The sequence below is a fragment of the Rhamphochromis longiceps genome, linkage group LG20, assembly GCF_057381845.1.
Source record: "Rhamphochromis longiceps isolate RC_006_pf linkage group LG20, R_longiceps_female_GT1.1, whole genome shotgun sequence".
NCBI lineage: Eukaryota > Metazoa > Chordata > Actinopteri > Cichliformes > Cichlidae > Rhamphochromis > Rhamphochromis longiceps.
In genome coordinates this window covers 34,716,363-34,729,701 of record NC_140576.1, presented here as the reverse complement: position 1 = coordinate 34,729,701, position 13,339 = coordinate 34,716,363, and the positions used below count along the sequence as shown (strand labels likewise).

The following is a 13,339-nucleotide window of genomic DNA, read 5'->3' as shown; positions in this document are numbered from 1 at the left end:
AGTGAACAAGTTGTTTGTCATTGGTTACAACTAAACTTTCACACGCCTCCTCATAAGTGACAGCTGTAATTCACCTGAGATCAATTGTTCAATTTCGGAGACATTTCCAGGAAAAATGATACAGAAAGGTATAGGATTTGCTTGACAGATGGCCAATATTTGGCATGTGATAACTAGTTCAACAATTTTGTGTGTGATGACTCAAGCAATGGATGTATGACTATTAGTTTTATTGGGAACGACTATTCAGCATCTATAGGTATGATTACTTTTGACTGAGATGACATAAGCAAATGGAAATGTCAGAAAGCAGCAGGGAAATGTATGGAAGCAACTGATTCATGTCCAAAATCATTTGCAGTTTGTTCAGAGAGAGGAGACATTGCTACTATGATGTGCACAAATGACTGAGTGTTGTGGAGGTTGAACTAATAGTTATGAGAATTTGGTAAATTGTGTGTGTGTGTGTGTGTGTGTGTGTGTGTGTGTGTGTGTGTGTGTGTGTGTGTGTGTGTGTGTGTGTGTGTGTGTGTGTGTGTGTGAGCACTGAAAGAATGGATGTTATCAGTCCCTGGTGGAGTTTCCTCTCGGACAGGAAGTGGGCTTCCTCTGCTTCCTGTTCGCCTCTCGTGTGTGTGTGTGTGTGTGTGTGTGTGTGTGTGTGTGTGTGTGTGTGTGTGTGTGTGTGGTCCCAGGAGAAGTCTCAAAAGAACAATCAGTGTAGAAAGAGAAAGAACAGGAATGAAGCAGCTGTATCAGAAGCTAAAATAACTCAGAGGCAGAGACACTTAAGGAATAATGGAAAAACCAACGGAAAGAAAGAAGCAATGACAAAAAAGGCAAAGTGAAGCAAAAAATAAATTCAGGAAGAGTGTGACCTGGACCAGGACTGACCCACCACAGGATCAGCACAGAGAAAGACGGAATGACTATGGACTATGAACCAAAGAAATCCAAGAAGGTATTGTAGCGCCTCTTCCACATTTCAGTTTTTGTCTTTTCATTGTTTTTGTGTCATTTGGATGTTGATGACTTAAACTCATTTTGTCACATATTTTCAAAAGCCACTGACGTTTATGTTTATGCAAACCAAAGGTCCTTTCAAGTATCCCTTTAATTAGGCATCTTCACAAGCACAAGCTTAAAGTCAGCTGATTTCAAATGAGTTACAGACACGAGTCGGCTGAGTTTGACTTTGTCTGCCATCGATCAACAGCAAACTATCTTCACTTATCAAGCTTATCAAGCTTATGTCCTCCTAAAGATGAAAAAGAAGTGATAAAAGACAAGGAACCTTTTTTGTTGTGTGATTTCTGCTGACCGTGTAACCAGTTGGCCCTTGCTGATTGTAAAGATATCCTTGATCCATGATTGTGGTGCTAGGTTTGGCTGCTGGGTTGTCAGTATCTTGGCCAGCACAGCAGTTAATCCGTACGTCACTGACACTAAACCAAGGAAAGGTGCTGGGCCTTCCTTCCTTCTTTTAATTAATTTTTTGCAAATAGAATTTGCAATTCAAAACCAGTTAGTCTGCTAACATATGGAAAGCCCAGAGGAGTTCCCCCTAAAGGCCTAAATGTTTGACACCTCATCAATGACCTATGCCCAGATGGCAAACACATCTGGGGATAATCTGAGCCGCTTTTGGCACATTAGACGGTAAACAATGTGGTATGTTTTGAGCCAATCAAAACATACCACCCCATGCCCCTCCTCTACACGCCCCCCTGATTGTGTGGGCCTGACACAAGGCAAAAGCCATGATCCAACCTCATAGAAATATACAGATGCTATTTGAATTCTCTTGTGAGGATAGTCTCCTTCTTCTTCTATTCTACCATCTGTTGCATTCATCCCTAGCTCGTATATCCATACTACAACCACTCAGTAATGATGTTTCTCTAAACCAATTTGGTGTAATGGGGCCATCTGACTGTGACATGAAAGCCAAAAGTTCTTGATTTGGCTGGAATCATTTTTTAAAAACATGTTCTCATTACAAAGTTTACTAAAGCCTGAAATAAGACATTAGAGAGAGAAAAATATGTTTATTTAAAATGAAAGTTTGGAAAAATACTACGTGAAATCAAAAAGTTTCTAAAGCTAGGTGGGAAATTAATCCCTGCTGTGACCCAGGCAGGTTGTTAGATTGAACACATTCATTACAAATCCAATTATTTCCCTTCTTTTTGTCTCCTCAAAGACACAGAACCAGAAAAAGAACAAAACTCATTATAAGCATCCTCTGTCTTTCTTGTTAAATTCAGCTGACAAAAGAGATGTTCATCAGAAATCTGCCTACACAGAGATCTGCGCTTGTTATAATTCACAGAGAGAGACAAGACAGGTTTCTGACTCTAAGACAAGCTAATGTCCTCTCTCTGTTCAGTGTGTGTATGTGTTGTATTGTCCACTCTCCTTATGCCTTCTAGCTACAGTTAATGTGTGTTTGTGTGTGTGTGTGTCAGTGGGTGTCTAACAGTGTGCGCTGTGTTGTCAGTGAGTCTCAGCGATGAGCTGTCAGAGATCACTGCTCACCTGTCAATCACTGCTGGAACAGCCCAAGGCACATAGTGCGGTAACACACACGCATAAACACACACGCAATTATACCGAGGCATGCATTTACACACAAATTAACCTTCTCAGTGGCTGCAGCTCAAATTCAAACTCAAGACACTATCAGTCACTGAACTGTGCTCTGGTAATTAGAATCACAACACTCATTTTCTCACTAAATAAACACTTTGTTGATGATTCAGCTCTTTTTAATTGCCATTAGGTCTAAATCACCATCAACGAAGAAAGGTACCTTTACCATAATTTTAGCATTTTTAATCTAATTCACATCAAAAACTTAAAGTTAGAGCTAACTCTAAATACACAGAAACTGGGATGTAGCTTACGTTGTACAGATCCTTGTGGATGATGCTAGAAGAACGGTCATTAAATAAACACGATCTATCCTCTCGTAATCATAAATATTGGCCAATAAACTCTGAATCCGTTGCTCTAAACATAAACGTACAGAAAACATCTGCGTTTGATGCATAAGGACCACAAAATGAGACACAAGATAAAGTCTTGTTAGTAATACAAGGCAGCTGCACTTCACCTTGAGCTAAATGCTAATACTGAGAGACTATAAAAAAGGATGGAAGCACTCCAATAGATCGAGGAAGCTGACAAGAATTAGTGAGCTTGCTTTTTCTGGAGGTTTTCTCCCTGTTGATGCCACGTGGTAGCTAATAGAGAATGAAGTGCCCTGAGATGACCTATGTTGTGAACTGAGATCTTTTTTGTTTATCTCATTCTAACACGCTAACATTTGCTTTTGTGCATTTGTAGACGTAAAAATAAGACCTAAAACTCTCACAAAAGCCTCAGATTTCGTATCTCTTCGTGAAGTATTGAGCTATATAATATGTTGACCTTTTTGCTGCTCTGTAAAGATCCAGGAAACATCAACATGCTTACCAAATATCATGGCAATCCATCTAAAACTTGTTGAGACATTTCAGCAAGAATCACAATGGTGGTGCTACAAGAAAAGGCTGGAAATCACCAAACTCACAAGTCAAGTTTCATCATCTGGAAACTTGACATGAAGAAAATATTGGACCAATCAATCAAGCAGGTGTTTGTTAAGTGGCAGGTTTGACCTTCTAGTACAAGTATTAGAATATCCTCTGCACTCAATGGCTGTCGAGGGACTCTTCAATATTTAGCATCCTTGTTTTCCTCTCCTTTAGGCTTTTGTCTCTCCCATTAAGCGACTGGTCTGGTCCAAATCTGGTCGTAGACAAGTTGATCGAGGAAACATTTATCGCCGCCCGCTGCACACCGTCCCCCTCTACCCACCCGACTACCTCATACACCCCGAGAGACTCATCTTTGACTATGTGGAGAAGGAGGTCAAGGTAGGGCCATGAATAGGCCAGGAGAGCGTAAAATACAAGAAAAAAATATATACTTGAATACGCCATGACAAGTTGCTTTTCTTTTGATCTCTGCTCATAGTTCCTTGGTCACCTGACATGGGTCTCAGTTTCACTGAACCCCTCCAGTCGAGATGAGCTGCTACAGCTACTGGACACAGCCAGGGTTAGTAAACATTGGATACTGTCAAGGTGATCCGCGAGTTAAAGTACCTGAGTTAAACTGTGATGAGACAATGACACTGTCGTCTGACTCGTTCGTGAATAATCTACAACCACGTGTTCCTGTGTGTTTGTCAGTAGCAGCTGAAGGTGCTGCCGCTGAAGACCAGCGTGGACCAGGACTGTATCCTGAGCCTGTCTGCTCGCTGTCTGCTGCTCACCTGGAGAGACAACGAGAAGCTGCTGATGAGAATCCCCACACATGAGATCGCTGCTGCCTCCTACCTGAGAGATGATGCACTGCACCTCCTGGTCCTCAAGACAGGTGAGACCGAAGGTGGTTACTGAATGACAGAGGAACAACAATAAAACTTTTTAAATGATGCTTTCAGTTTTTAGTTAAATTAAACAAAACACTTGGCATTAAAGCATTTGGGGAATTATCATCACATACTGGAATACAGACTTTGTTTGCCCCTCCCTGAGCCTGGTTCTGCCGGAGGTTTCTTCCTGTTAAAAGGGAGTTTTTCCTTCCCAGTGTCGCCAGAGTGCTTGATCATAGGGGGTCTTATGATTGTTGGGTTTTTCTCTTTATGTATTATTGTAGGGTCTTATAATATAAAGTGCCTTGAGGCGACTGTTGTTTTGAGTTGGTACTGTATAAATAAAATACAATTGAACTCATAATGAAAATATTTGGCTATCTGCATTTTTTTTTTTTGTCCCCACTGGACAAACTTTCTCCTCTTTTTTCTTTCCCCTCTCAAATAATTCAGGATTACAAAAACACATTTTGCCCCTCATGTCCTTACTGCAAGTTCAAAATGCTGATATGTCTCATACTATAATCTAAAGAAAGTCCTGTGAAAACAGAGGAGATGCTGAAAATGTCAGATTTTGTGATCTATATGTTTTGTGTAGGTCTAAATGTGGACACTGTGGTTGCTGGGGATGACAGCCTGGACAGGAAAAAGCCAACTGGCATCGACGGGCGACGTCAGACCATGAGCTGCAATGCTGACCCCCGACCTGCCGGGGGTACGATGGAGAGGCGACACACCATCTGTGGAGTTGACTGGAGGCCATCACTGTCCAGGAGTAACCATGATAAAAATCAGAATGTGGAGCGAGGAGGGGGTGGTGGAGGAAGTGGGGAGAAGGGAGGTGGAGGGAGTTTAGAGAGGAAGAGAGTGGGAGGGAGCTGGGAGAGGAGGCAGCCAACATGTAAAACAGGAGGGAGCTGGGAGAACCGCAGGGCAAGACCCATGAGCGGGAACTGGGGCGTCGGAGTAGGTGGAGGTGGTGGTGGGAGCTGGGAGAGGAGGCACGGAGGAGGGGGTGGAGGTGGTGGTGGAGGAGGGAGCTGGGAGAGAAGGGGAGGGACTGGTGGAGGGAGCTGGGAACGGAGGCAAGCGTGCACGGGGAGCTGGGAAAGGGGGAAGAGCTACGGCAGCTGGGAGAGGAGAAACCACAACCCACTGGAGCCTACGCCCTGCCCCGACGCCTACTGCAACCTGGTCATCCTGGCTGTGGAGAACAGGGTGGGTCAGACGCGCTTCAAGAAATGAGAAATACTTGACTTAATTTAAATTACAGCTTTCAGAAGTTGTGCTTGGGGACCTCATTTTGTGATTTTTTTGTAATCTGTGTTTGACTTACAAGGCTGGGGCATGCGTCTCCTGGCTGTCTGCGAGTTAATGTGCAAGTTAAAGTCCCTCCATGACTAGATCATCAAATTACAGACACCTGGACACCTGTTTGGTGGGACCTGGCCAAGTTCATTTGATTATCAGGGTCTTTCATCAATAATTAGACGTAGCATACATAAATGTCAACGCACACGCACACAGAACCGCTCTAAAAAGAGAGCTCTCTTACAGCTCTAAAATAACTGAATAAAACGAACCAGCCAGCGCATTTTCATATTTCACAAGGATAACATCACATTTAAAACTTTAAAATACACAAGTGCGCACATGCACACACCCACACCTGTTGTTGTCTTGACTGTCTCTTCCTTTGAACACCTGTCAGGACCTCTTCTCTCCATTTATCTGTTGCACTTGCAGCAGAGTGGAGAAGCAATGATTCATACCTGAGCGGAGCTCAATGAGCTTTTCTCACAATCTGCTACCCGTTAGAAAAAGAATACAGACTTTAAAAAAATCCACTGTCAATAATAATAATAATAATAATAATAATAATAATTAGAAATATTTCCAGTGGAGAGTGAATTAATTTATGTAAATTTCACTCTTATTAAAACGATAACAGATGAGTGGGTCTCTCTGCTGCTGGGTCTCTGCCACTGATGGTGAATTTTAATTGAACAACGATTTCAGGTCATAAAACAAAAAGATGAGTTTATGATTGCTGCTACAGCTAACCTCCAGATTAGCTAGCTTGTGATCTTGCTGAAGGCCATCTCAACCAGTTTAAAGGTAAATACAATGAAATAAAAAACATAAAAAAAAATGCATACAAAATGAATAAATACATACAAAAATTTAAATAAATAAAAAGTACATTATTTTTTCCCTGTTTTCTTCTGCTCACCTCATCTGGTTTCATTCATTTTGCCTGTACTGCCAGCTGAGTTGGAGATAGACTACTACCCAAAGTTGTGCAGGGGAAAAAGGTTTAGGTGAAATACAACATGAGTTGTCAAGGATACTTGGTGATATGTTGTTGATATACCTATCAAAAATGTATAGCTTCATGGTGCCTGTAGCTCAGGTGGTAGAGCAGGTCACCTACTAACCAGAAGGTTGGTGGTTTGATCCCAGTCAGTCATCCATCGGAGTGTGATAGGAAGCACGTAGGAGAAAGTGCTGGTGTGAATGTAGAAGTTGTGTAATGTGCTCAGATAGAGTACAAACGTGCTGTATAAGAACCAATTAATTTACCATAATCTAGTTTGAGACAGTAAAATTCTGGCATTTTGTTTCACTTGCCTTTATGATGGACCCTCAGCTGTGGTCAAATACCCAAAATGCCCACTGAATAATCTTCTTTCTGAAAGCTGTGGGCCACTGTGCTTTTTGAGTTTAGTGCTTTGAGTTTAGTTTGCCTGCTCTTCTTGTTTTCAGTCCACCTCGGGTCAGACACCTGAGATGAACATGATTCTTACAAGTCATCCCAAACCACATCTTCCCCAAATAAAAGACACAAAAGCAGCCCGGGAGAATCATCATTCCTTTAACTCCGGCTATGAGGGCCTGACCCAGGCAAACACAAAAGACGATGAAGGAGTAAATCATGAAAGGAATGTCATAAGAAGCTATAATAATTTAGTGAAACAAAATTGCAGAGAACCTCAATTAATAGAAAAAAATCATAAGAATGTATGAAATTTAATGCCCGCTCCCCCATGCTCAAGCCAACCCTGCCAGTGTGTGTGTATATTTATATGGCTGGTTTTATTATGACGCTAATAAAACCAACAAGCCAAAACATGTTAGCCTAGCATGGGAGGCAAAAAAAAAAGAAGCTCTGACAGGAAATAAAATGAAAAGCAAATGAAATGCAAAGCATTGTTTAATTAGGGGTCTCCAATCATTTGCCTCACATGCTGAAACAGTGGAAAGTAGGGCGACACTGATGATGATACACATTCATCGGCACACACACAAACAGTGATAGTGAGACTCTGCAGTCTTACATAACCTGGATCATTACATCACACTTACAGCAGAATTGCTTTGTCATTGCATGTGTGTGTGCGGTGACAGGGTTCCTCTGTCACTGTTAACCTCTTCTCCCGAGTAATAATTTGTTTTGCCTCAGCAGCAGCAGGGTGTCATTGTTTAACTGGCTCAAATGACGCTAACAGCCTCCAGCCGTGTTTCATCACATCAGTGGACTCCTGTTTCTGCTTTCAGTGGTTGCTGGTTTATATCCTGACACTTGTGTGCCTTTGAACACACTTACTTATGTGACTGCTGCACTGAAACTGGAATTTGCTGTGCGCAAAAGTGATCGAAGGGTAACTCAAGGTTTAAAAGATGATGTGTTTGATCGATGTGTCTGCTAATTCAGCCTGACAGCGGCCTCTGTGTGTTTGAATGTGCGTGCAGGATGCTGCAGAGGAGTACTGTTCCCTCATCTGTCAGATGTTCCAGATCATTTACGGCCACCAGACCATCGAATGTGTTGACAGGGCGGGCTTTCACTACACCATGCCGGACCGCTATTGGCTGCAAGGGAGTAAGTAATGCTGCTATATAAATCTCCAGAACTGTATATGTACCCATCTCCCCATAAATTTGCTAATTTTCTTCCTCCCCAGAGGATAAACCATTATGAATTTAATCACCGTTTTCAGGATTTGAGCAAAACATAATTAGTACTGTTTTATTTCCATTTGTCTTTTGGTTATTTTTTGAATTTATTGATAAACACTGCAGCCTCTGTGGAGATTTAAAGGCTAACTACTGTCTTGGGCAGGTGAATAGTAGAAAGCTTATTAAATGCTTCTGTGTCTCTGCACAGGTGACAGCTGTCTGACGGACATGTCTTACAGTTATGATCCAGAGTTTAGCTGCTGCAGCTCATAGTAAGTAACATGCTGCACCACCGCTTCTGTGAGACAGAGTCATTTAACCTCACAAAGTCAAAAAGTTTTTAAAAACTACTTTTACCAGGTAAAATATTCACATTCCTGCAGTTGACGTTTTTAGTCGGGATTATCACAGGTTTTCAGGACAGTAGGTCTGTTTTTTATGAGAGGTTTTATTCTGATGTCCTGAATACAAACCGAACGATGACAGACTGATGACCTGCCCAGGGTGGACCCCAGCTGTCGGCCTGTGATGGCTGAGGTGGACGCCATCGTTCCTGTGACCCTGAACTGGATAAGTGATGAAGATAATAATTGGTTTAAATAGTTTAAATATGAAAGAAATTGTATTTTAGTATTTATATTTAAACTCCCTTCATCCAGCATACATTCTTATAGCACTTTATTCTTTGTAGATTAAGTACTGTATGTGAAACCTGCATGGATGGATGCAATGGGGACAGTATTTGGGGTTCATTGTCTTGAGGACTCTTTGCTATGTCAACTACCAGTTATAAGCCTTGTAATGTTGAATGGTACTGTGTTGGTTTACAATGTCTAACATGAAAATAAATTTTACTGTCAACTCCATTAAAAGCTCAGATAACTACATTAATTAATGAGCTAGAATCCCGTAAGAATGATGCTTTATAGACACTAAGTTTTATAAATAGCTACTATGGAAGAATGGTTATTAGATGCTTTGATGTGAACTATAACTGGCACAGAAGCATCGCATCAACTCAGTGAACAATTGGCAGCTTATCAGTAGCTGCTGTGATGTGATTATTGTTTATCAGTAATCCTCTCCCTCTCTCGCTCGCTCGCTCTTCTTCTGTCTTTCAGTGATGGTTCCCAAGATGCCTTCGATCTCTACTACAGCGAGACATACAGCGAGAGTTCATCCATCTCTCTGCAGGACTCCCATCGTAGTCTGGCATCAGTCAGTGATGCAGGAGACAGTAACCCTGGCCTGCTGCTCATGCAGGAGTACATGATCACTGTGAGTGTTTGTAGTGACTGCTGTTCAGCAGTCTCACCCACAGCACGTGAAACTGGCTCTTCATAGTGGAATCGATTTGTACATTTTGAATTTGGTTTGCATTATGCCACACGACACTATATAAACTAATAAAACTTTTGAATGAGAAGTCTGAACATTGCAATAAAATAATTGTGTTTGCACAAGTCAAACAGATTCTCCTGTTCACACACGGATGTGCTGCAGACAGGACAGTGTGTGTAAACAGATCATTTTTAGAGCAATGAAACTAGATGTAAAATTATTAACAAAGTACTTAGAAGAGGTTGTGATTACACTGCATTATTGCCACAAATGGGAAAATTCAATGAACAAGAAATGTTACCTGCTTGTTTGCATCATCATCTTAGTCTCCTTTTATGTGTGTGTGTAGCTGCGTAACAAGCTGGCTCCAGTGGAGCTGCAGAAGTTTGCGGTGTTGCTGAGAGAATACAGACTGGGATCAAACATTGACTACTTCTGCTCTGAGTTGCTGCAACTGTATGGAGACAACCGCAAGTTCTTGCTGCTGGGTGAGAGATGTACAGATAGAGTGGAACAGACAGAGAGAGAGAGAGAGAGAGAGCTCATTAACTTACTGAAACCCTGTGGCATACCACAACCTACTATCCATACTATGTTTGTGGTAGTGTTGCAGGGGAAGCAGAGTCTGTATACTCATGTGTGTGTGTGCATGTGTGAGTACTCTTGGTGTGTGTTTACTGCAGTCTGCGTAAACCACAGCTTCCTGTTTGTGAGTGAGAGAGAAAGGAGGATAGTATGATGTTTTCCTCCACACACCCTGTTAATCCTCAGCGTGCTGTATAATCATCATTATGAAAGATTTAGTGGTGGCTGAAGAAGAAAACTGGCTGAGGAGTCGTCACGCCTGCATTTTAAATAACGTAGAAAAGCTGTTTCTATTGAACTCTACTGTGTTTAATATTAATACATAGTTATTAACTATTAATAATATGAATTAATTGCGAGAGTTTATGAATTTAAGACAACATCTAAAAGATCATTTACTTGTGCATTTGATACATTTTTACATAAAAAATAGTAAATTCAGAAAATCCTGATATGAACTCTGCTCTTCTACATCCATTAAAACATGCAAAGAAGAGTAAAATATAATATAGTTACAGTGAGGTCCGTAATTTGTTGGACAGACTTTAATTTTGACTAAACAATTGATTGAAGTGCAGCCTTTCAGCTTTAATTCAGGAGGTCAAACAAAAGTTTTGCATTTACTCTTCAGGAGTTACAAACATTTTTATACACAGTAATATATTTAAATATAAAGATTACTTTTAATATGAAAATCTGTTGCTGTGGGTGTAAAAAGCTCACGCCAGCTGTCCAGCACGGTGGTGGAGGGGTGATGACCTGGGCTTTTCTTTTTGCAGTCATTGAATCAACCATGAACTCCACTCTGTATAACAAAGTATTCTTAAGCCATATGGGATGCCATCTGTCTGTCTGTTCTAATTTTTTTTTTTTTTTTAAATTGACAACTTATTACTTTTACTTCTTACACTGGTTAGTTCTTTTCTTTTACTGTTTAGTTTGCAGTTCTGTGGGGAAGATTACAATAATGCACTACGTTGGGCTGGTGCAATACAGGGTGTGGTGCTCACAGTCAGTGTAGCAAGGAAACATCAGCTTAAACTTAAGCTAAGCCAAGATTCTGACATGCAATACTGCACAGTGGCACTGTGGTTAGTACTAAAGGTTCAAGGGTAAAACTTTTTTCTTTCCAGGTGCTCCAACTTTCTCCCAAAAGCATTTTTTGAATTTTAATTGGTGATTGTAAATTAGAGACGGGACAAGCACCATCTGCCCTGTGTTTTGTCCAAAGGTCCCAGGAGCCTGATAAAGAGTAACCAACTTATAAAACCACAATAAAACTGTGAGAACATTAAAATAACTAAATAAATAAGAATGACATAAATTTGCAGGATTGTAATTAAAAAGCATGTGAAAAAGGTTATCATGAAACCCTTTTATAATGTTTTTGAAGATTGTTATGTAATTGTTAGAGAATGTTTTGGGAACAAAGTAACAATTTACTGCTGAAACATTACAAAAACCCTGAATTCTAATGTCCTCAGGTTTGTAGCCCAAAGACAGATTCCAGCCATCGTTTAGCTGCCTTTGCTCTGTAAAAATCAAAGAAATCAGAAAATTTGTAACATTTTAAAAAATAGTAATTTGCCAGCACACTACGTTAAAAAAACTGCTGTATTTTGCAATATTGTGTAGTTGGTATAGGCCTATTGTGTTTCCTCAGAGTCCGTCATTTGATTGTTTGTCCTTCGTGTTCCAGGGATGCGTCCATTTATCCCAGACAAGGATGTCGGCGCATTTGAGAGTTTCCTGGAAAGCATTGGGATTCGGGAGGGTGGGATTTTAACCGACAGCTTTGGACGTATCAAACGCAGCATGAGCAACATGTCTGCCACCGCCGTGAGAGGGTATGTAGATGTGGTAGTGCAGACTGATATGATCTCAACACATGCTTTTATCATATAGAATTACAGTCAAAACATAAATGTGAGTTTTTCAGACCTTTTCTGTTTGTTTTCTGTTTTTCCCAGCAGGTATGATAATTGCTCTCTAGCCTCAGGATCTCAGGAATTCAACCGACGTATCACTGACATCACCCATGACATCGAAGCACTGGGTTTCCAGGACACGCACGATGACATTGAGGAGGAAGACTACTACCTCTGATGGAGCGACAAACCGAAGGAATTTAGACAGTCTTTCAACTGTGACTCCGCCCTACTGCCTCATAGCAAGCTCGAAACATCCACAGACTATAAATATAAATAGTCTGACAGTACCTGCCTTCTTTTATTTTATGTTTTCGATTGAAATTCAAGCTCTGAGGAATGAAAAAAAGAGTAAACAACATGAGAGAAATGCACAGTTTGTTAACTGAAATCCTTAATTCAGAATAAGAAACTCAACAATTAATTATTTTATTATTATTTTTCCTTTAAATTATGTTTGGCACTAATGTGTTTTCAACCAATGGAGTGTGCTTCCTTGCAAAACAATGCACGTAGCCACTGTCTGATTTTGAAATTTTCATTTGAAGCACAAGTGACACATATTTCAATAAAAGAGTCAAGTACAAGTACAAGTACATTATATTACGACATAATCACAGAGATTAAAGGTGTGAGCATATGCGTTGTGTGTTTTTATTTTTACACGTTCAATAACTTGACAGGAAATGCCTAAATAAAACATAAAAGTAATGAAACATAATTTGAGCTGTGTTGTCCTGTGAAAGTTTAGATGGAAAATCAAAATGGAAACAAAACATTGAAAAAATATCATTTTTCCTTTTTAAAAATGTGATATTTAGCATTCAATCATATCAGTCACCATTCTTTACACAAAGACACTGTAGTATTATTTTCCGATGGGAGTGTAATATCCACATGTCACCACAGGGAGGCATGGCAGGATTCAAAAAGAAAAAACTTGATTTACATCACTGGATCTCAAATAGAAACAGATAGATTTGTCTCCGTCCCAACGGTGCATTGACCTATTATCATGGCAGCAGCATCATGACCTTCCCATGGTACACTGCTTCCCTCCCCTCCAGCCCTCTATGCCAGCCTCACTTAGCATCAGAGCCCA

At 40.6% G+C, this 13,339-nt stretch overlaps 1 protein-coding gene across 2 annotated transcripts; it reads left to right on the top strand.

Annotated features, from left to right (window-relative positions):
• The first annotated feature begins 706 nt into the window (after positions 1-706).
• On the top strand, positions 707-12,942 carry ccm2l (CCM2 like scaffold protein). Of its 2 annotated transcripts, none has more exons than XM_085394505.1 (11): positions 707-961; positions 3,753-3,920; positions 4,021-4,104; positions 4,242-4,425; positions 5,022-5,641; positions 8,177-8,306; positions 8,592-8,655; positions 9,505-9,661; positions 10,074-10,212; positions 12,009-12,156; positions 12,280-12,942. In XM_085394505.1, exons 1-11 carry the CDS (start codon positions 926-928, stop codon positions 12,413-12,415), a joined length of 1,866 nt encoding a protein of 621 aa, XP_085250631.1. In that variant the 5' UTR covers positions 707-925; the 3' UTR covers positions 12,416-12,942. The 2 variants fall into 2 exon arrangements, with proteins under 2 accessions (XP_085250631.1, XP_085250632.1); XM_085394506.1 differs by having other exon boundaries at positions 12,283-12,941.
• The last annotated feature ends 397 nt before the right edge of the window (positions 12,943-13,339 follow it).